Source organism: Mustela putorius, unplaced genomic scaffold (assembly GCF_011764305.1).
Source record: "Mustela putorius furo isolate JIRA1106 unplaced genomic scaffold, ASM1176430v1.1 tig00537335_pilon_pilon_pilon, whole genome shotgun sequence".
NCBI lineage: Eukaryota > Metazoa > Chordata > Mammalia > Carnivora > Mustelidae > Mustela > Mustela putorius.
In genome coordinates this window covers 4,068,184-4,091,576 of record NW_025422457.1, presented here as the reverse complement: position 1 = coordinate 4,091,576, position 23,393 = coordinate 4,068,184, and the positions used below count along the sequence as shown (strand labels likewise).

General features: G+C 41.3%; 1 protein-coding gene across 1 annotated transcript in view; it reads left to right on the top strand.

Annotated features, from left to right (window-relative positions):
• COLGALT2 (collagen beta(1-O)galactosyltransferase 2) overlaps nt 1–23,393 on the top strand; it is a 102,293-nt gene that overhangs the window by 39,400 nt on the left and 39,500 nt on the right. The window contains exons 2-3 of the mRNA XM_045074320.1: nt 19,638–19,748; nt 22,248–22,365. Of these exons, the coding sequence (XP_044930255.1) occupies nt 19,638–19,748; nt 22,248–22,365 (229 nt within the window). The remainder of the gene's footprint in view (nt 1–19,637; nt 19,749–22,247; nt 22,366–23,393) is intronic.

Genomic DNA, 23,393 nt, shown 5'->3' with positions numbered 1-23,393 from the left:
CCAATAGAAAAATGAGCAAAAAACATGAACAAATACCCACAAAAAAGAAAGCATAAATGACCACAAATATATGAAACATTGTACTACCTGATCCATAATAAAGGAAATGCAGTTAAATGCCACAGTAAAATATCATTTCTTGCCAGTCAGGTTGGCCAAAATTTTAAGGCCTGACAATATCAAGTATTGCTGAGAATATATGACAAGAACTCACATGTCCTGCTGATGATCAGTGCAACTACTTTGAAGACAACTTGGTGTGCTTGCTGAAGTTGACCATTCTCAGATCTCTGACCCAGGAATTCCACTCACAACTACACTACTGTTTCTGTCCATCAGAGGATACATACAACCAAGGTCATAGCAACATTGTTCTAATATCAAAAACCTGGAAACACCCTAAATGTGCATTGACGTTCAAATAGATCACTAAATTACAGCATTGATAATGAATTAACTACAGATATAAACATCAACATGTCTGAATTTTAAAGTCAATGTAAAAACCACAGAAAACACATATTGCATGAGTCTATATAAAGTTCAAAAACCGTCCAAACTATTCTTTGTTTAGTATTACATACATTTGTAGTGAAGCTATAAAGAAAAGTAAAATAATTAATAACCAAAAATTCAGACTGGAGATAGAGGAATAACTAGGGAAGGAACATCAAGGATTTCAAGATTTTGATAATGATTTGCCTCTTTCACAGGTGTGGTGTACATGGGTACATTTCCTATTCTTTGAAACATATGTTGTATTCACCCTTGTATGATATCACTTAGAGCAAAAAAATACAATTTATAATTTTTTACTTTTATATAATGCTGTCCAATACATATTTTTTTTAATAAAGATTTTATTTATTTATTTGACAGAGAGAGAGATCACAAGTAGGCGGAGAGTCAGGCAGAGAGAGAGAGAGAGAGAAGCAGGCTCCCGCTGAGCAAAGAGCCCGATGTGGGGCTCGATCCCAGGGCACTGAGATCATGACCCGAGCCGAAGGCAGCGGCTTAATCCACTGAGCCACCCAGGCACCCCTCCAATACATATTTTTATCTGAATTTATCTTCATAGTACCTCTTTTAAGAAAAGGAAATTATATTGCACAAAAAATAAATTTGGGTTTTAAGTTTATTTGCTTGAAACCAGTAGGTTGGCTGGGGGCAGATGCCAAGCCTCTTGTTCTATGGAGATATTTCTGTGACTTGCCATGGTCCCATGCCATCAATTCATTTGTTCATTGATTTGCTGGTCTACTCATTCACTCACTTAATATGTATAGCACCCCCTTCTTGACTCAGACACTGTATATTATTGAAATTCACTGTACTATTTATCAAGGGGATAAAGCTCAAGAATGTAAAAAGCTTAAATAATTAATATTTTGATTATTTGTGAGGCAGTGTCTTCCGGCTACATATTCACCCTATTTCCAATAGTTCTCTCTTTCAGCCCACTCAGTATTTTCTTTCTTCAGTATCTCAGACACCTGCTGTGTGTCCAACCCCAACCTTCACTTTGTCACACCAGGTATTTCCCACTTGAAAAAGAACTGCAGTCTCTTCCACTCAACACCCTTGCCCAAGTTTAAAGAAAACCAGTGTGCTGAGGTTCAAAGGCAGATAAACAGCATGTCAGCTCACAGGTCCTCACCTCCAGGCAGGCAAGCCTTTGTTCACAAGGTGGAGAATTCACTGAGCCTGCAGGAATGTCATCACATTTATTTTTGTCTCCAGAAAGATAACTTGGCAGAAAATATCTGCCCCTTATGGGACTTCAGGGTCCCTTCCTAGGTCTTTGTATTACATCCTCATAGACTTTTCTCTTCATTTGTCTCATTGGTCCTGATTTTGGGGTCTCTTTATTGAACATGGAAACCGAATCACTATACTTAGAATCACCTTATCATTAGATGACCTTTTCCAGCTTCTAGTAGCTTCCAAACATTATCAACTTGAACTTTACACATTCTCTTCCTCATATAGGTTTTCTTTTGTTATCCCAGAGGGATCACAGAAGTCTCTCATGGGCCTGGCATGGTATTAAGCATTGGAATGTCCTAGTTAGGATAAGGCTGAAAAATAGTACTAAAACATTCAAAATAAAAGAACAGATTTGCTTAACGAGATCTCTGAGAGATAAATAGGTTTTTTTTAATCAGTATACTGATTTAAATCAGTATGTTGAAATACTAAAAACATATCTATCAGAGTTGAGATTGAAGATTAAGGATGAGGAAAAAGGCGTAAGAACTTAGGAGTAAAGAAAAAATAAACAGGGCTATACTTTTCAAAGAAAAATGCAAGAATCTTAAAGAAATTAAAAGATGATCAATCGGAATACCCCATAAATGTATAATTATGAGAACGTAAATGAAGACAGCACACTTAAATGTACTAATGTAATTGGAATTTTTAAAGGTAAATTGGAATAGTAAATGAAAAAAGTGGAAGCAAAACCAAAAGATTCTTAGTTGTTTCTTAGTCTTTACAACAAAACAGATGAGGAAGTGAAGGTTTAGACATGTCAGGTAACTTAGCCAGGATTAAACAGCTGTAGGAGTCTAGAACATACCTTAGTTACACAGGCTACTTGCTTGATACAAGGGAATCCTTCTGCACAAAATGTAGACATACTTGACTTTTATTTTCTATATTTTTAAAGTCTTACCTCATATCAAATTCTTGATTTTATGCTAGGTGTTTTATTACTCCTGTCCTTTAGACCTTAGCACAAGGAGATCGAGCAAGGAGCCCGATGCTTTTGAAAACTTTAATTTGCAGGTTACTTAGGCCAGAATCCTGGGTCCATCACTTGCTAAGTCTATGACTGATTTCTCATCCATAAGATGGAAAGAATACCTACTTTCTAAGGCATCGTGAGGATTAAATGAGAAAATATATATATATATGTGATTCATTTTAGCAAATCTTGAGTGCTTAAAGTCTTGTTAGGTCTTCATATAGACAGTAGTCCTGGCGAAAATTTTTGTTCCTTTCAGGCTATAATCCTCTACCTCTAATCCTCAGGCTCTAATCCTCTACCAGAGGAATTTGGGGGCAGTGAGTTTGAATCTCATTCTGGTAATGCCTGATTCCCTCTATAAAAGTCTCCTGTGTGGGAATGAAAATGAGAATCTCACCAGTGATGTGTTATGAGATGATTTACAGAGGCAATTGAAAAATTTGTCAGGGACGCCTGGGTGCCTCAGTTGGTTAAGCAGCTGCCTTCAGCTCAGGTCATGATCCCAGCGTCCTGGGATCGAGTCCCACATCGGGCTCCTTGCTCAGCAGGGAGCCTGCTTCTCCCTCTGCCTCTGCCTGCCATTCTGTATGCCTGTGCTCGCTCTTTCCCCCTCTCTCTCTCTGATAAATAAATAAAATCTTTAAAAAAAAAAGAGAGAGAAAAAAAAAAGAAAAATTTGTCAGGAGGCTTTGGAAAAATGAACTTTGAACATTGGTTATCATCAACTTCCTTCCCACAGTGCCTCCAGAAGAACATGGCGGCAACTAAAACCTAAAGCATGCCTGAGACATGGTCTGATCCGAGGCTGGAGAAGGAAGGGCAGCTTGGTCCTGGGGAAGCCATTGCACCCTCTTTTAGGTCTGAAAGGGAGGTTACAGTCTTTTCCCTGCATCGGCTGGAACTAGACTCTATAAGGTTGAATGCCAAGTCCTTTTGCTGGATTTCTAATTTGGCTGAAAGGACACACCCTAATGGACGCCGGGAAGAATGACTCACCTTTGCCATATTCACCATCGACCACAGTTTCATCTGCCTGAACTCTGCCCTCGCCAAATGTCTCCCAAGTTCTGCCTCAGAACAGCTGTTCATTCCCCACTTCCTAGCAGATGGGTTATTGGGTTCCCCCAGAGCCTCCCAAGAGCTCAGTACCAAACAGCATCTGACTGCTGCCTGTTTCTGGGGCCCACTTGAAAGTCAAACGTTCTGGATATAGATTATAAAACAGGAAATGCCCCCAAAGACATTTCCCAATACTGCCTGATTATGCATTTCAATTTTACAAGTAATAAACTATCCACGTTTTAAATATATAGTGATTAAAAAGGAGGGTGGGGACGGCGATCTTGCGCTCACTTATTCATGTAGGAACACATGACTCGGTACTGATGCCAGGTGCTGTCCTGGGCTTCCGGTTACAATGATGAGCAAAGACAAGCACACATATTCTTGCCCTGCACAGCCGAGAGATCAGAAAGGGAGAAACACATTACTCAGCACCGTAGAAATAAACACAGAATTGCAACTCCGATAAGTACTCAGAATCAGAGATAACATGGTATGAAAAGAACGTAGACTCAGGGGACTGGACCCATGTGGGGAGATCAGGGAGGTTGTAGCATCTTGTAAATCTAAGATCCAGGGTCCCTGCCCTAGCTTCCAGATTCACCAGGTGAAATTTGGGGTGACTTTTTAAAAAGCTCATGTCTCGGTCATCCTTTCCCTCAACCCCGCTTCTCCATTCACAGAAAGAGCAAACAAGATCCTTATGGTGACCTGTTAGAGCAGAGATAACCAAGCGAACACAAAGTTTTGGGAAACAGAGAAATCGATCAGTTATTGTTAAGTGCCCTTCGCTCTTCAAGACATTATTCAAAATTATGAGCTGAGTTAGGTACATTCATTCCCAAGGTGTGAAAACAAGGGGGCCTGTGACCCATGGGGGCTCTAAAATAATGTTAAGTGTCCGTGGCTGCGGCGATCTTGGGAATGACGTAAAGCTCGTTGATATAGCTAGCACTTTGGAGACAAGATTACAATTTACTCCTCACCTTCTTCTTTTTTTTTTTTTTTTTCAAGATTTTATTTATTTGAGAGAGACACATAGTGAGAGAGAGAGTGAGCATGATCAGGGGGAGTGGGAGAGGGAGAAGCAGACTCCCCGCTGAGCAGGGCTCGATCCCAGGACCCCGAGATCATCACCTGAGCTGGAGGCAGACGCTTAATGACTGAGCCACCCAGGCGCCCTACTCCTCACCTTCTTTAAGATATTTCCTTCTGTCTTCAACTTCACTCCAGAAATATGATTTTAAAAGCAGACTCTTAGAATAGGGCTTCACAAGTATCCGAGGCTGCTCAGATTTCAGGCTTGGCTCTCACTCTTCCCGCCTCTGAGACCTGGGACCTGATGCGTGCCCTTCATGGGCTCAGTGTCCTCATCTTTATAGCGAGGTTAAGAAGACCACCATGTCATCGGATTGTGGTGAGGATTCAGTGAGATGTTACAATGCAAGGGTCCCCGCTCGGGGCTCCGTGGTTTGCTCTTGCTGTCCCTCTCTGCCAAACTGTGGTGGGAAATCAAGGCAGTAGGGAAACATCCATGCACTGTGCACTTGTGCATGTTTGCCTCGTCAGGAGCTTGTTGCAAAGCCGCACAGACCCTGGAAATGTTAGGAGCACAGAACGTTCCTTCCCTCCAACATCCGTTTTCCATAATAAAGATGGGGAAAAAAATACCATCCTCCTGCTTAGCCTCTTGTTTGCCTCTGACAGCATGAATAAGAGTCAAAGAACTCAAAACTCCTACAAAATATTTCTGAGAACTCTTGACTTGCATGGGTGTGAGTATAAAATATGAGCCTGGGTCTTACACCTGCTAAACAGTGGTCCCTGACCCCACGCCCCCTAAAAGAAACCGCAAACGGAGTGATGTGGGGAGGCCAGACTTAACACTATTCAAAGCAGGTAAATTCAAGGCAAACATTTCCTCTCCCAGCCCTGAGCGGGCTGGAGTGTTATTCCTGGACCCAAGACGGCAGGTATCGGGTAACTGGGATGGACCGGACAGAGATTTTTCGTCAACTAGAGCCAAGTTCTTAGTCTAGGTGACTCTGTGGGAAAACAGCCTTGAATTCAGTTTGCAAGCTGGACACTTTCCGACTTTGTTCATGTTCCTAGTCCAGTGTTTTCAATGGGGAAACAAGTATGATAGCTGGAAGAAGTTTGATGAATTTGGGGGCGGAAATCAAAGTGCTTTATACAGGTTTAGTGTTAATGCTGTTATGTTTGCCGCTTGTTTTGCTTAAGGGGTAGACTCTTAATAAGTATGGGCACTGTGTTTTTATTTTGTCGTCCATTTCCACAAGCATTTATTTACCCATGTCACCCGACAAGCACAGGCTAAACGCTTACTATGTACTGGGCACTGTTTTGGAGTGGGAAATTTGGACACATGGACTGAGAAGTATAAAGGAAGTTTTGAAGAAAATGGGTTAGAATGTTAGAAATGACACTTTTCCCAGAAAACCCCTCGTGTATGGCAGCAGAACCTGCGCCCATAAATGGAATGAAGTGGACCAGCACTTCGTATGTAATTGGAGCGCACTCTTTGAGGAATTCAAATAGATTCTACAGCATCCTTCTGTAGATGCTAAAGGTATTACCTGTCACAGTGTGGCAAAATATCTTATGCAGAGAATTGTTCACCCATTTTATTTTTTTCAAGTGGGCCCAGATGCTGGGGACCCAGAAAAGTGGGACAAACGTCTTCACTGTTCCTCCCATTCCCATGACAAAACGGTCGTCTTTAACCATTTGCAGCCACTTAACCCCTTGGATCTGTAAGGTGTAGACCACGAAAATTACACGTGGCTGTGCCAACATGTCATGCTGTATTTGCATGCTTCTCTGCCTCCACACATATTATTCCTTCTTCTGGAATGTTCAGTCTACCTTCCACATCTCTATAAATATCTGCTTATTCTTCAAATTTCCATTAAGCCTTCTCATCCTTTGACCTTCCCCTTCTTGTCAACCACTCCCTCCTCTCTGGCACCTGGCCACCTTGTTATGTAGCCGTTTTGGGGAACATTATACCAAATTACAATTATTTATATATCTGTATTTTCTTTTAAACTATGAGGAACTAAGAGTACCTTAACATCAGTGACAAAGTGTTGTTTTCCAGAAGGTGCCATGATGCCTGGCGCAGACGAGATGCATAGTAGATACACAGGTGTCTATCAAATGAGAGAGGCATGCAAGGGTTTTCACGGTTTTTCTTAGGTTAGAAATTTGCTAAGAAAGGAACCATTCCATAGATAATTGTTGGGCACATACTATGTCCGAGGCAGTCTTTTAAGTACTAGAGATAGAGCAGTGAACAGAGCAAACCACCTGGCCGTCGTGGAGCTTGCAGTGTACTCCTTAAGCTGGATGGTCACAGGCTCAGCTAAATATCCTATTCCTAGGGAAGAGGAGGAAGGCCAATACTGAGACAATTAGTAGTCATTGCCACACTATTCTTTCATGTTCTCTGTATTTCAATGGGTGGGTGTATTTTTATTCTTAAAGAAAAAATGGTGGATTGTGATAGTTCTGCTTTATTCGCCTTAAATGAATGTGTTGAACTTTGTTGGATGCATCTCAGGAACCTATTCAACAGGCTGTCTGGTTTATTTGAGGGTGCATGTGTGTGTGTGTGTGTGTGTGTGTGCATGTGGGTGTTGGGGACAGTGCAGGAAAGGCCAGCCTTGAAAGAAAGTGTTCTTGAAAGCTCCTTCATATGCCTCTGGCTGCTCACAATAAGTCACTGAGCTAGGTATGTGCAACAGGTGTCATTATTGCATTTTACAGATGGAAAAGCAAGGTACGGAGAGCTCAAGTAAATTCATTCAGGTTATAGAGCTAGTTGGCAGAAGAGCCATATCTCCTGACTTCATACTTTTTTACTTGATTAAGAATGTGGTTAGTCACTCAGGAAACAACATGCGTTGGCGAGAATGCAAAGATAGAGGAACCCTCTTACACTGTTGATGGGAATGCAAGCTGGTGCAGTAACTCTGGAAAACAGTATGGAGGTTCCTCAAAAAGTTGGAAATAGAGCAATGACACAATTGGGTATTTACCCCAAAAATACAAATGTAGTGACCCAAAGGGGCACTTGCACCCCAGTGTTTAAAGCAGCAAGGTCTACAATAGCCAAACTATGGAAAGGGTCCAGATGTCCACGACAGATGAATGGATAAAGAAGATGTGGTATATGTACACAATGGAAGATCACTCAGCCGTCAAAAGAAATGAACTCTTGCCATTTGCGATGACGTGGATGGAACTAGAGGGTAGGATACTAAGCGAAATAAGTCAATCAGAGAAAGACAACCATCATATGCTCTCACTGATAAATGGAATTTAAGAAACAAAACAGAGGATCATAGGGGAAGAGAGGAAAAAAATAAAAGAAGGTGGAAGCAGAGAGGGAAATAAACCATAAGAGACTCTCAATCATAGGAAACAAACTGAGGATTGCTGGAGGGGAGGTGGGGGAGGGGATGAGGTAACTGGGTGAGGGACATTAAGGAGGGCACCTGATGTAATGAACGCTGGGTATTATATGTGAATTATTATATATTAATTATATGCAACTAGTGAATCACTGATCTCCACCTCTGAAACTAATAATACGTTATATGTTAATTGAATTTAAATAAAAACTATGTATTTTTAAAAACTGGAAAAAAAAAAGAATGTGGTTCATCAAATAATAGTGTCAAGTAACTCAGAATCAACGGTGACTCAAGTATTTCCTGTCATAATTTTAAGTACAGAAACAAATGAACCAAACTAAACCTTTCTGCGTAGAACAGGGACACTTCTCTCCACTTTCTCCTGGTTCTCCACTCCAACCACCACTTCGCCTTCCCATTTCGAGCCCAGTCCGGCCAGCTTTCCTTTCCACAGTCAGAGTGGCTCCAAGGGCGAGGTCCTCCATAGCGCTTCATTTAGCAAGCCCAGTCCTCGGGCTGCGACTCTCTCTGTGGTCACCCTGGCCTCCGTTCATCATGACCTCATGGTTCATGGGCGCGGTGTTTCGCCAGGGCATCGCCCTGCCAGGCCCGAAGGCTGACTGTTTACACTGGTGGCATCTGCCCGGCTCAGCTCGTCTGCCGAGACCCGCCCCTTCCTGTGGACGCTCCCCCGCCCCCACATTCTTGCGTCCCATCGGCTCCTGTCACCTGAAATCAGTACATGGATCCCGAAGAGTCAAGTGTCGCTCTTGGTTGCGTTGGAACAAAAGCTGAGAATTTCAGAAGTGGAGAAAAATACCTATCCGAGACGGAGGATAAGTGGAGAGAGAATAAGCTTTGGGAGAGAGCCTCGAGGCCTCACATTCTGTCTCTGTAAAATGAGGATAATAATACCTTCTTTGAGAATTAATGGAAGGATTAGAGTCATATAGGTAAAACGCCCAGTGCCTGGGACCTAGGGCAGTCCACAGGGGGTAGAAAAGAAAAGACATTTTCTTCATTTTCCATAATATTTTAAGTTGGAGGCAGCAACCCCATGGGAAATGAAAATATGGGTTCACACAAAAACTCGTCTATGAATGTTCATGACAGCAATAATTACAATAAAAAGTAGAAACAACCCAAATGTCCATTAAATAATGGATGGATAAACACACTGTGGCATATCCATACCACGGAGTATTACCTGGACATAAAGATAAAGAAGTTACTGACACATGCTGTAGGTGAACCCTACAAACATGCTGAATGAAAATGGTCAGACACCAAAGGCCACAATGGTATGATTTCATTTATAGGCCATGTTCAAAAGAGGCAAATCCCTAGAGACATGAAATAGACCTGTGGTTACGAGGGGCCGGAGAAGGTGAAGGGATTTCTAGTGGGTACAGATTTCTTTTGGGGGTGATGAACATGTTCTGAAATTAGATCATGGCCCTGGTTGTGCAACTTGGTGAATATACTAAAAACCATTGATTTGTATGTTTTAACTGGGTGAATGTCAGATATGTGAATTCTATCTCAGAAAAGCTATTATGTTTAAAAGTGAGCAGTAAGGGGCGCCTGGATGGCTCAGTGGGTTAGGGCCTCTGCCTTCGGCTCAGGTCATGATCTTAGGGTCTTGGGATCGAGCCCCTCATCAGGCTCTCTGCTCAGCAGGGAGCCTGCTTCCCCCCCCCCTCTGCCTGCCTCTCTGCCTACTTGTGAACTCTGTCTGTCAAATAAATAAATAAAATCTTTAAAAAAAAAGTGAGCAATAAATGTGCCTCTGGTGCAATGCAAAAAGAGGTTCTGTGTGGTGTTTGTGAGACGTGCACACTTATGCTCATTCGGTGGTGGCTGTAGCCTTCTTTTTCTGATTCTATTACAATTTGACTGTGAGAATTATTTAGACCTTGCCCAGCCCGTTGCATGTTTGTCTTTCCTTTTTCATTGAAAATGCTTTCGGTGTTTGTGAAAGCAGGGGAGTGGCATTGGTACCCTCCCGGCCATATCTGAAATATTTAATTACTGAGCTATGTGTCCCGAATGTGCACAGATGGATGGACTGTGGCGGTTAAGAGCCGACCTAATGTGGCCTTTGTGCCAAGTCCCTGGTTTCCAGAGGTCCCTTGTATGGTGGAAATTGATCATGGCATTCAGCCTGAGAGTTCTTACAGGATATCAGCAGACATTTATCTCTAAAACCTGCATATCTAGCTCCTTTTGAAACAATAGAAAATCTAGCCTTTCTGGACACACATTCTAACATGGCAACAATCTAGTGGAGCCTGCAGGTGTCTCTTCTCTCACAGTGTTAGCTCATACGTACACGGTCCCTTTCACTTCTTGACGTTATCTGTGCTTGGCCTTCGTGGATATTTGGGTTGGATTGGGGAAAGTTTTATTAAATTCTTCATTCATTCATTTATTTACCAGGCCCAGATTAGTGCCTGTTTTACACAGTCAACTCTCTTAGGTGCTGGGATGCTCCTATCCTTGCGGAAGAGACTCTGGTCAATGGAGAGAGACAGAGGACGAGTTAATTACAATGCTGAGAGGATGGGCAGAGAATCCCTGTGTAATTACAGGTTTCAGGCATCGCCTCCAACCCAAGGTGTTTGGGTGCTGGAGAGCTTTAGGGCTCCTGGAGAGTGTGTCCCTAGGTCCTGTGTGTCTTCTCTTTAGTATTAAGACTCTAGTTGTTGACATGGCAGGAATATATTCCACAAGTAATTCCATTTCTTTAGGATACACCCACATAGGAAAAAACTCAACAGATCTGGAAAATCCAGCAAGGAAGAGAAAAAAGGAAATGAGGAGTGGGTGAAAAAGAGCAGGGAGAAGAATAGACAAAGGGCAAAGGGGAAGAAACACAGGAAAAAGAGTGTTTACACAGATGAGAAACATATTTATCTTGTCTCAGACACCGCCGCTGATATTTGCATAGAATTCCAAGAGTTTTGACTCCAAGGAAAATGATGCTGTAGCAAACCTCAACAAAGTTTGGTGACCGATGTTAGCTGTACTGTGGCGAGCACAGCGTAACATGTAGTTGTTGAATCACTGTGTCGTACACCCGAAACCAAGGTAACATTGTGCACCAACTGTACTTCAGTTAAGAAGAAAGCTCAAAGGGAACTAATGGATCTTCCCACTTTCTTGCTTTGTTTCCTGCTGGGACAAGTCCCTCCTTTCATTCTGAGATGATCACTCTGGTCCTGTTGATTAATGTCCTTGACAAGACAGAGAATTCGTTCCAATCCTCCAGGTGTACTTGAAGTCTCTATGGGTGAGTGTGGTAGGGGAGTTTGCACTAGGGTTGTGTGGGGCATCCCAGCTCTGAAAGGAAAAGTTCAGGCTCTAAGATCCGCTATTTGCATGACTTGAACAAGTCATTGCCTTCCATTTTCAGCTTTCTCTTCTATACGATGGAGAGAGAAAAATAATGCTACCTGAGCTAATTATAGGGCTCAACATGGGAGAGTGCATGACACACAGGTGAAGGGTTCTTGATATTGAGAGAGGCAGACTGTATCTCAGAACCAAATTGTCAAGGAATGGCTCATTTGTAAAGTTTAATTAAGCTCTTCATCAACTTAATACTATGTATTGAGCCTTGAATTAACTTTTAACTGGTCAGTTGGCAATTTTTACCATTTCTCTTTCCTACCCATTAGGAATGAAATTGATTCATTGCTTGATTGCATTTCCAGAAACAGATATATTTTTTTTAACATCACTCCTAGCCAGTCTTCAGATGTGTAAGGCCTATGATTGTTTCTGGGATTAAAATGGAACATATCGAGGAGGGACGTTGATGGAATAGAAACATTTATTTTGTGGTCAGAAGGGTTTCATGAGAAGTGAGTTTTCCTGATTTCTTAGTTCATTAGGAAGAATTGCTGCTGATACCCTTGGTGAGACCTAGGAAAAGGCTTTTGCTGGGAGAAATCCACAGCTCCCCAGTCCATGTCCATATCTTAAATTGTACCCAGATCTAGTTTTCACCCAGCAGACGATTCTAGATCTTTAAACAACTCTACACAGTAACCAAGAAGCAAGAATCCATCAGCATATTTTGCCAAGTGGCGAAGCCTAGCTCTTTCTCTTGGCAGAACAGTTGCTGGTGAGGCTTTGCCTGAGAGCAGAGACCAAAGTGGTAGGACTTGATGACATGAACTTTCTAGAAAATTAATTTCACTCGTTGCTTCAAAAAGGGGAGCCTTATTTTTGGGTGGGAGCTCTTTATGTTCTATCCCCATGAGTCTCTCCTTGCTGGATGAACACAAGAGGCAGCTAAGAGGGTAGTTCGGGCTTTGAAGTTCCATGTTGGAAAATTCACTTTTGCCAACTTACTAGTCATGGCGTGAATCATTGAGGCAATGACTCATCTTGTTATTCATTCCATCATCCTTCCCGTGAGCCTCTGGGGCCTTTGTATTTTGCAGGTTCTGGGGCAGCAAAGAGCAGACCCTGCTCAGCGTTGCCTTTATTCTGGCCCACTGAGTGCAGTCCTCTGGTTCTGTCTCCTCAAAAGTCTAGGCTTTCTGGGGTGGCCAGGGAGCTGAGAACAATCCCGGAGGGTTAGTGCAGAGGGACGTTATCAGGAGCACCGTGCCCTCAGCATCTAGGTTCCCTGCTGAGAGAGCCCGCAGGTATCTTTAACATGGATCCAGGGCCCCTACGCTCCCCAGTGCTGCACTTAGCCCTCACAAGCTCAGAAGGACTCACAGTGAAAATAAATGAGTCTGTTCTAATTATTTCAAGTTGGCTGTTAGTGTAAGAGCCAAGACAGAGGAATGAAAACTGACCTTCTGGAACGAGGAGAAATGTCAGTGTGTGCAAGACATTGCCAGAGAAATCGCAGTGTTGTTTTTCTGGCACCACCAAGTAGTAAAATTGTATCATCCTGCAGACGTGTTTATTTACTGGTCTGCTCCATGAGCTCTCACTTTTCCTTGTGACAGTGACAATGCCCTTGCTGGCCCCGGGGAGCTTCTTTCACCAAGGAGATGCCCTGCACCCGGCTGTTGATGGCATTTACAGTCTGGGTTTACCTAAGTCCTAATTTGGTTTTGAACCTGAGACTCACAGGCCTTTGCTGATGGGCACAGCTAGAGAAGAGGAGACAGGAACTAGAAGCAGAATCCAAGAGAAAATGGATGGGCAGGCCAGCATCATGGTGAGTAATGGCCCAGACTTCCCTCTGAGGCCAAGCGGATGTTCCACTTGTGTCTACCAGCTTTTCCATTGCAAACACTCGCTACCAGCGAGGACCAATGCACAGAGAGAGGACTGACCACGAGCACAGCGGGCATATCGGGGCCACGGCTCTGCCAAAGGTGGAGGGCGACCACTTAATGCCAAAGGTGGAGGGCGACCACTTAATGGCCTGGTGCTTGTTAGAGGTAAAGGGAAGCCACTGTCGCATCATGGCCTGCAGAGAAGTTTCCATCATGTGAGGACTGGCTGGGCTCAAGAGCTGAGCTCACCTCGCTGTCTTACCCCAAGCCAGAAAGCCCCAGGGAAGAGAGGGAGGGGGCTGCTGATTTAAGTGTGCCTCCCCTCAGCAGGGAGCACCGTGGCAAAATCCAAAGGCTTCGCTTCCAGGGAGCGTGTTCTTCCCGCCAGGGCCTGCTTGTGCTTCCACAAGCCCTGGTTTTCCAGTTTGACGAGCGACTGTCAGTCACTTGCACGTCACCTGTCTGGAAGTCTCTTCACATCACTGGGTTTCTTCAAGGACTCCCTGAGTGATGTCTGGTATCTTGCAGGGTGTCCTTCCCGGTCTGATGGAGGATGCTAGCCGACCCGAGGCTCTTATTCTATGGGACTGGAAGGAGTTCTCAGTTGGGAGAGATGCCTCGACTTCCCCGAAGAGGGTCACACATTCTGTCTTCTCAGCCTCTCAGCTTGATGGAAAAGTCCTTCTTGGCTTCACTGTTGCCTGCACCTAGCTCCTTGTGGAAACTCCCAGAAGGACAGCACCACCCTGTTTGGTGCTATGCTCCAGGGCTCTGAAAATGGAGCTGTTCATAAAACCTCCTGTTTCCTCCCAAGACCTCACATCTGGGCCTTTGCTATCTCTCTCTCCAATTCTCCAAGTAGACCAGCGCCTGCCTGCTTTTGTGATTATGTATTCAAAGAGAAACACTTCTTTTTTAAATTTTTTTTCTTTTTTTGGTCAGAGGGATGAAAAAAAAAGTAGTAAGAAGAGTCTGCCTGGATTTCTGTTTATTTGCTGGGCTGGGGGAGTGGAGGGGCAGGGCAGTTGGTCTGGAGGCAGGAACGCTAGTCTTCCTCAGTGGGCCGGTGGGGTCAGCGCTGTTCTCCCCCGTGGGGCAGCGCAAGAGATCGGCCCCACACATCAAACCCCGGTGTCCCTGGACTTCCGACCACAGCCTGAGGATTTGTGCATTTCCCGGGAAGCCTGAGAACAAAGAACATCTTAAGAATTTGGGGAAGTACCTGAATAGGAAACTGTTTTCACTCCAGGAGAGGATTTTGAAACGGTGCTTCTCTTCTTAATGAGACGTCTCTGTCTTTGCATACACCCAAGCAGCTGTGGTCTAAGGATGTTTGTGAATCGTGGATCCTTAGGCAGACTTTGGGGTTGTTTAGTCTGGACAGGTGGAAAATAAATTTCATACAGTGAGACTGACTTTGTTAAAATGATGAGGAAGGGCTTCGACGCAGTGGTGCCTTTCCTTCATTGTTTAAGTCCTGCGTAATGAACAACCAGAAACAAAGGAAAGAAGTAGATGCTGTAGGAATTCTTCTACACTCTTCATAACAATTGGGGAACAATATAGATTTCCCATAATTTTTAGCTAATACTGCAGTCAAGATATTTTTAATTTTGTTTTGTTTTAATTTACTCTTGCTCATAATATGTTGAGCAGTGACTCGTGGGCATTTGGGCTGATTCTTGGTTTCAGGAACTGCTCTCTAAGTGCTTCCTACAGTGATATGAGTGATTTGACTTTCCAAGTGCCCTTCATGGCTACTTCGCTGGGCATGGGTGGCAGGGGGCCCTGTGTCACAGTGGATGCGATTGCCACTAACATTCTTCACTTCTTAGTAGAATCACAAGCTAGATGAAGCCCGCGGTCCTTTCCCACCTTGCTTTCTGGCCCACTTTCCTGCCTCCTTATATTACCCCATTTTTGTCCCTAAGTGCTCACCTGCTGTCCCTCAACACCAGCCACACACAGTACTGCTTTCTCTCTCCAGGTAGTAGAGTTTCCGGGTGGGCCCGTGGGTCTCTTCCCTCCTAGACCTTGTTCTGAAGGGAGGGACTGATTCTAATCTGATTTCCAGAAGAGACTTGAAAGTAGATCGAGGGGTGCCTAGGTGGCTCAGTCGGTTAAGCCTCCAACTCTTGGTTTCAGCTCAGATCATGATCTTGGGTTGGTGTCGAGCCCCACGGTGGGCTCTGTGCTCAGCGTGGAGTCTGCTTGAGATTCTCTCTCCCTCTGTCCCTCTTACTCATGCTCTCTCTCTCTTTCCAAGATAAATAAATAAATCTTATATATTAAAAAAAAAAAAGGAGGAGGTAGATTAAATTGGCAATTGGTATCAGCTCCTAATCTTCTATTTTTTGGAATAATATTTTCAGTAAGGCTAGTTTTAGTTCAACTATCCATTTTATAAAGCAATCTTCAATTAGTCCTATACCTCTATCCCCCATTTTTCTATACCCTATGACTTCAATTATGTAGGTTTGAACTTGGTGTTTTATAGAAATTTACCCCCTCTGTAACATGGGGCTCCACTCTGCTTTGCTTAACAATTTATTTTTTTTTCTCTTGAACATTTCTGAATATTCTCTCCCTTAAAGATTCTGTTAACTTTTGGCGGAACTGTGACTTCCAAAAGCTCAAATAGAAAGAACAAAAGCCATCACAGATTGGATTTAACAAAATCCTATTTACTGAAATTGCCTGTATATGGAAGAAGCAAACACTGTTTGCACTTCTTCATTTGCTCTTATCAAAGCCACGTTCCCAGGGAACCACTACGGCTGAGAATGGCCCTGGCTTTTCCTTCCAGGAGGGACTGCTAAATTGCCCATAAATTCTAAGCATTTTTATTCCCTTTCAAGAGTCTCAGACACCTCTGTCTTTCCATGACTCTTCTGTTTACTCTCCCTGCTTTCTTTCCTTCTTCCCTTCCTTTCTTCCTTCCTGTTTTAATTTTATTCAATGTGGTTTTTAAAAATCAGGAATAGATGTTGGATTTTATTAAAGACCTTTTTAGCATTTACAGAAGTAATTATATGCTTTTTCTTCGGTTAATATAGTGAATTATATTAATGGATTTCCTTTTATAATGAACGAGCCTAGGCTATGCTGTGTAATATTTTCTTAATTAGGATGTTAGATTCTGTTTGCTAATATTTTATTAGGATTTTTGCAGCATATTCTTTGAGAGATATTGGTCTGTAGTTGTGTGTGTTTCTTCATCAGGTTTAGATATTAATATTGTTCTTGCATTATTAAAAGAACTTGGAATTTTCATTTGTTTCTCCTACACCCTGGAGAACAAGCTACATAGCATTGGAATTATCTAGTCTATTAAGAAAGCTGTTAGAATTCCCCCATGAAACCATCTGGGCCTATTTCCTTTTTCCTCTTTCTTCATTTCTTCCTTGGTAATTGTTCTGTTCAAGTTTTATATCTCTCCTGAAGTCAGTTTTGCTAACATGCATCTTCCTAGGAAATCCTCCATTTTTTTTTTTTTTTTTAAAGATTTTATTTATTTAAAATAAAAAAGAGAGAGAGATTGATCACAAGTAGGCAGAGAGGCAGGCAGAGAGAGAGAGGAGGAAGCAGGCTCCCTGCTGAGCAGAGACCCTCCCGATGCGGGCCTCGATCCTAGGACCCTGGGACCATGACCTGAGCCGAAGGCAGAGGCTTTAACCCACTGAGCCACCCAGGCACCTGAAAATCCTCCATTATATCAAGTTTTCAAATCTATTTTTCATTGAGTTGTGCAAAGTAATTCAATAATTTCTTCCATGTCAGTCATATTCCCTTCATCCTTGGCAATTCTTATTTTATACATCGTGTTGTCTTGATAGATGAATAAAGGGTTGCTTTGTTGATTTTCCTCAAAAAGAGCAAAATTTTAGAGATTTTGGTGGGAAGATAAGTGAAATAGGTGAAGGGGATTGAAAGTTCACATATCACAGTGAGCACCGAGCAGAGTATTGTTGAGACACAATATTATATGCCTGAAACTAAGACAACATTGTATGTTAATTATACTGGAGTTTACGAAAATAAAAGTTTTTTTTTTTTAAAGCAGAATTTTAATTTATTAGTTCTATCCCTTTTCTGTTTTATGCTTCTGGACAATCTTCCTTTATTATTAATTTCTTTATGCTTGTTTGTTTTGTTGCTTTTTTTTTCTAGCTTCCTTGTAGGAAGTCAACCCACTTACTTGTATGAACTGATGGGTGTAAAACTGAATCTTTCTGTGAACATTGCTTTAACTGTGTCTAAAAATTCTGACACGTAGTGTTTTCACTGTTCATTTTTTTAGAATTTCTGAAACTGATTGGTACTTTTTCTTTCACTCAATAGTTATTGAATAGAGAATTCTTAGTGGAATTTCTTGCTTTTTTATTTTATTACCAATTTCTGGTTTTATGGCTTTATTATCGCAGAATGCTGTTTATATTCTTTCAGTTTTGTGGAGGCTTTCCGTGTAGTATAACTGTTGGTCACTTGTTGAGAACGTTCCACATGCACAGGACAGGAGAGCATATTCTCTCTCATTGTGTTCTAGAGATCCTCTGTGTATTTACTTCCTACTGTTTACACCATCTTCCCTGAAGGTGGTATGGTCTGCAGCTCTTCATCTTGGGGTTATAAGTCCCATGCTGGGTGGTAGAGATTACTTAAAAAAATAATATCCTAAAAAAAAAAAAAAAGTTGTATGCTAGCATTCTTGTTATTGGTGTTTCTGTTTCTCCTTGCAATTTCCATCCTTTCCATTATATCCAGCATGGACAAACTACAGCCTGTAGATCCATTGCTTATTCCTATAAATGAAGCTTTATTGGCCTACGGCAATGTGTATTTATTTACATATTGTTTGTGGCTGCTTTCCTGCTGCAAAGGCAGATTGAAGTGGTTGTAATAGAGAGTGTATGGCCTGTGAGCTTGAAGTATTTACTGTCTTGCTCTTCTTAAAGAAAATTTGTCAACTCCTGTACTCTGTGAAGTTTACATGGATGTTCATATTTATTGTATCTTTTTTTTTAAAGATTTTATTTATTCATTTGACAGAGATCACAAGTAGGCAGAGAGGCAGGCCGAGAGAGAGGAAAGGAAGCAGGCTCCTTGCTGAGCAGAGAGCCTGATGCAGGGCTCCATCCCAGGACCCTGGGATTATGACCTGAGCGGAAGGCAGAGGCTTTAATCCACTGAGCCACCCAAGTGCCCCCGTATTTATTGTATCTTTGATGTCAGTTGTATCCTTTAGCATTATAAAGTAGCTTTCTTGGTCATGGCCAGAATTGCACCTAATTTGATGTCAGGATTTTAACTCTCGCTTTCTTTCTCCTCTCCAGTTGACTTATATAGCTTCCTTTTTACATATTTGAATAACTTTCAGTCGTGTATTTTGTATACAGCATGGGTTTGTTTTGCAATAAAACTTGAAAGTATTTTTGTTCTAATAAGTGAGTTAAGCTTTTATACGTGGATCAATTTGTTAAACATTTAAGGTAGCAACAAGTTTTGTATACATTATTTGAAGACTTTTGAAGGTACTCTAGTTTGCATAAGTAATGGTAACATTAATAATCCAAAACAGGTAATGATAACTTAGATTTTTGTGTTTTATTTTGGAAACTATTGCTTTCCCCTGTGTGTGATTAGTGATACCGTAGATTAACTGTAATTAGCAGATTACCATACCACTGATTAGCAGTGGTATGGTGATCTGCAAACAAACTTGAAAAGAAAATGCAACAGAATTATTGCTTAAATTGATGGTACTTGTCACAGAAGTCAAAAGGCAGAGTTTACATCTTGGGTAACTAAAAATTAAGCCGAGTAGGAAAATTTCCAAAAAAGATTTGTTAACTTGCTTTTAATTCATTTTTCGCTTATACAGTTTTAGTACAAACACTTATTGATTCTGCTATTTGCTGAGCCCTGTTTTAAGGACCTAATGACACAAAAATGATTCTAAGCAATATCTCTCACTTCAGGAATCTGTTGTCTAATTTGAACCATGAGGAACGCCATTTTCATATATACGTTTTTTTCCCCTTAGAACTGGCCATTTTCCTTTCAATTAGTCTGGGATCTTTGGGATTTCTCCCCTCTTTCTTTGGATGGCAACTGAGCTATATTGTACTTTCTTTCATGCAGGGCAGCCACAGACCACAATGTGGATAATACAACAGAAATACTCAGGGAGTGGTTGAAAAATGTACAGAGATTCTATCACTATGTGGAGTGGAGGCCTATGCATGAACCAGAGTGAGTAGAAAGACCACCTTTTGGGAACTTTATTCATCCCACTTCCCTTTACCAGTTTTCCAGTCGTTCAAGTGTCTAATCTTCAAGGCCTTTATGACTTATTGGTTATCTCTGTATCTAGTGAGTTACAAGGGCCCGCCATTTCTCCCTTTGACAGGTCTTCATATTACTCCCGCAGCCACCAGCCAAGTTCAGGTACTGCTTAGTTCACAAATAAATTGCCACAGGATATATTTTAAAATATTGATATTATTTCCTCTTATTTTGTGTATGTCTTGATATTTGCTGGATCATAGTAAAAAGTTTGCATATTTATATATATATCACATTATTTTACTTATCATATTTTTAATCATCATCCCATAGCAATAACTTAGGGGTTTCTTCATTATTTTTATGACTGCATAGTATCCATTATATGGATGTACCATAATGATAATGAGTAGTCAGTCCCCTACTGATGGGCATTTAGGTCACTTCTTCCTTTAACCATAGCAATTTCTTGGTTGTTTCCATCCTCAAGATCCTCCTACATATCATACTGTCAAATCAACTTAACTACAACACTAACGATGTGATTTAATTTCTCTGTTTAAAGGACTTCACAGAACAGAGTTCAAATTCTTCAGACTTACACTTTTTAAAGATTCCATGAACTTAACACCAACAGCGGTGCACCCATATCTCTTGCTTCTTCCCAAAAGAAAACTGCTTTGTCTAGAATGTTCCTTTTATTTTCAACCCCAAGCTGTTACCCATGCACGTTTGTTCTCCAGGAAAGCCCTTTCTTTCTGTCTTTGTAACCAGCTCTTATGCCAAACACCATCTACTACAGAAAACTGTTCCTAATCATTCCAGCTACAAAGATCTACCTTTCTCTCAATGCTTGTATTGTTTATTTCCTACATCATCTTTTTGACACAGCAATACATGCAACTAACTTTGTTAATTAGCTGTGTAATTTATGTATTTCTTCGAAGTGATTTTTGGGTTCTTTGGCAGAGGTTACAGTATATAAATACTACATATTTTTCCCCAGTGCTATGTTCTTGGCAGGCACTAAATTAATACTTGTTGGATAAGCAAATGAGCAAATGACAACATGAATAAGTGTATTTAAAACCAACTATTGTAAATGTTCCCAAGGCTACTGCAATTCTAGCTTAAGAAATTGTAGAAGTAGAATAAATTGAGTTGCTTGAATTTTTGCCCAGGATAAATCATTTGCTGAAAGCCAAATTTGTATAATAATAATAATAAATGCCATTCCAGAACAGATTGTTTTTAGTCTCTTTATATATAATAGTTTTATTATATATGTATACACATATTTTTCAAATCCCAGCATATGGTCCATAGATCAAAAAAAATTTACCAATGAAATCTGAACACTATAAAATATTTTGAATGCTTTTTTGGAGTTTCTTATAATGGAATTTGGCCTAACTAGAACAGCCAAAAAGACTATGTAACTACCTTGCACCCTGGTAATTTTCTCTATTCCCAGATCCTGACTAAATATATTGAATGTCAAGGTCAGTGTGAAAAATATTAGTGAAGGCATTTTGGGGGCAATATATTGAGAAACACAGGACCCCACTGATTTTCAATGAAGCAATAATTGGAAAGACATCTTGGGCCCTGTACAGGACATAGTTTTGTTAATATGATTTATATAATTATGTTTTCATGATTACATAGGTATGTATAGTTGGCATATTGTTTATTTCCTACAGCTAGAGCAGCTAGAACTTGAAACGATGGCTGCTGTGACAGTATCAACACCCACACCAGTTGGAAGCTTTCCAAAGGGTTCTTGAGGGTATGCCAAACCCACTTACTAATGTGGCCATGTGAGAGTTCTTCCCTGGCTGCTTTGTAGGTGTTGATAAAGATTCCAATGATATTATGCATCTGCTCCATGATCTCACTCTCCTGGGATAAGTCAGTCTGTTCAGCTCTGTGGAGTCCTTTACTGATACTTGATCAAGTAATTTTAACTTTGTTTTTTTCTGGGAAACTCATCTTTTTATGCTGCAAAATCTTTAAATTTATTTGATGGCAGACTATTTTAAAAAGGGCTTAGGACCATGAGCTTTGGGGTGGTGCTTGGTTTTAAATTCTGGCCGTGCCCCTTATGAACTGTGCAGCATTAGGCAAATGACTTGACCACTCAGAGCCAATTTCCTTGTCTGTGAAATGTGCAAGGTACTAATCTTGTAAGGACTCTGTAGGTTCTTCTTAGAAGCCACTGAACTATTTCATATAAGGATTCTTGTGTACAGTAAGCCACAGGTTACTTAATCTCTGCTTCTTTATCTATAATATGTTGAAGATGATAACAATAATAGTACCTACCTCCTAGCGTTGATGGAAGCTGAAATGAGTGCATATTAACGTTTAGGACAGAGCCTGGAATATATAGAATATATAGGCACTCAATAATTATAAGCTATGATTGTGATTATTACTATTATTATTATTATTATTATATTTTAGGTCTTACCCTGATGAAATTGGACCAAAGCATTGGCCAGGCTCCCGATTTGCCCATGTGATGAAACTACGGCAGGCGGCCCTTCGAACTGCGAGGGAAAAATGGTCAGACTACATTCTGGTAAAAAAAAGATGTTTGATTTATTGACAACTCTTATCTAGAATATGTCTAAATCAATTGTCTGAAACTTGAGACTATGGGAGCCATTCAAACAACCTCTTGTTTAAGAACCAACTCCCGCACTTTTTTTTTTTTTTTTTAAGTAGGCTCCATGCCCAGTGTGGAGCCCAGCACAGGGCTTGAACTCATAACCCTGAGAACAAGACCTGTCAAGACTTGAGCTGAGATCAACAGTTGGAGGCTTAATTGACTGAACCACCCAGGAGCCCTTCCTCCACTTTTTAATAAAGACACAGGGGAAAACTTGGGGAACTCCATATTGGTGTACCTGGATTTCATCTCAAAACTCTCTTGACATGCATTTTCAGTGAGAAAGCAAAAAAACTCCTGGATTATTTGATCTCTTTCATGTAATAGGGATAAGAGATTCTAAATCCTTTCAGTTCATAGGGAATGCTCGGGAAGATTCTTTTTTGTTTTTTAAAGATTTATTCATTTATTTTAGAGAGAGAGTAACTGAGGGGGCAAAGGGAGAGAATCTTCAAGCAGACTCCCCACTGAGCATGCACCTGACCTGGAGTCCAATCTCAAGACCCATGAGATCATGACCTGAGCCAAAACCAGGAGTCAAAGGTTTAGCTGACTAAGCCACCCATGCACACCCCTCTCCACCTTTTTAAAAGATTTATTAGGGAAGATACTTAATAACTCTTCAGAAATTTTTTTCAGTTACAGGAAACTAATTCTATAAAAAAAGATTCAAATGAACAGCTCCAAAACTCCATTCCCTTTTATCCCTCAGTGATTTGGGGGATGTCATCCCTCTATTTTTAAGAGACAATGGATTGTTGCTTACAGTAAATAGCACGTCCATCAGCATGCTTGTGGCCATTCCCTGACCCCCACTTCTCACACAGGTGATGTTGTGGGCTGAGATGGGTGCTCTGCGTCCAGTGGTTTTGGTAGCACAGCTGAGGAACCCAGACCTCAGGGCACCCACTGCATTTATAGCAAGCAGTAAGCAAACA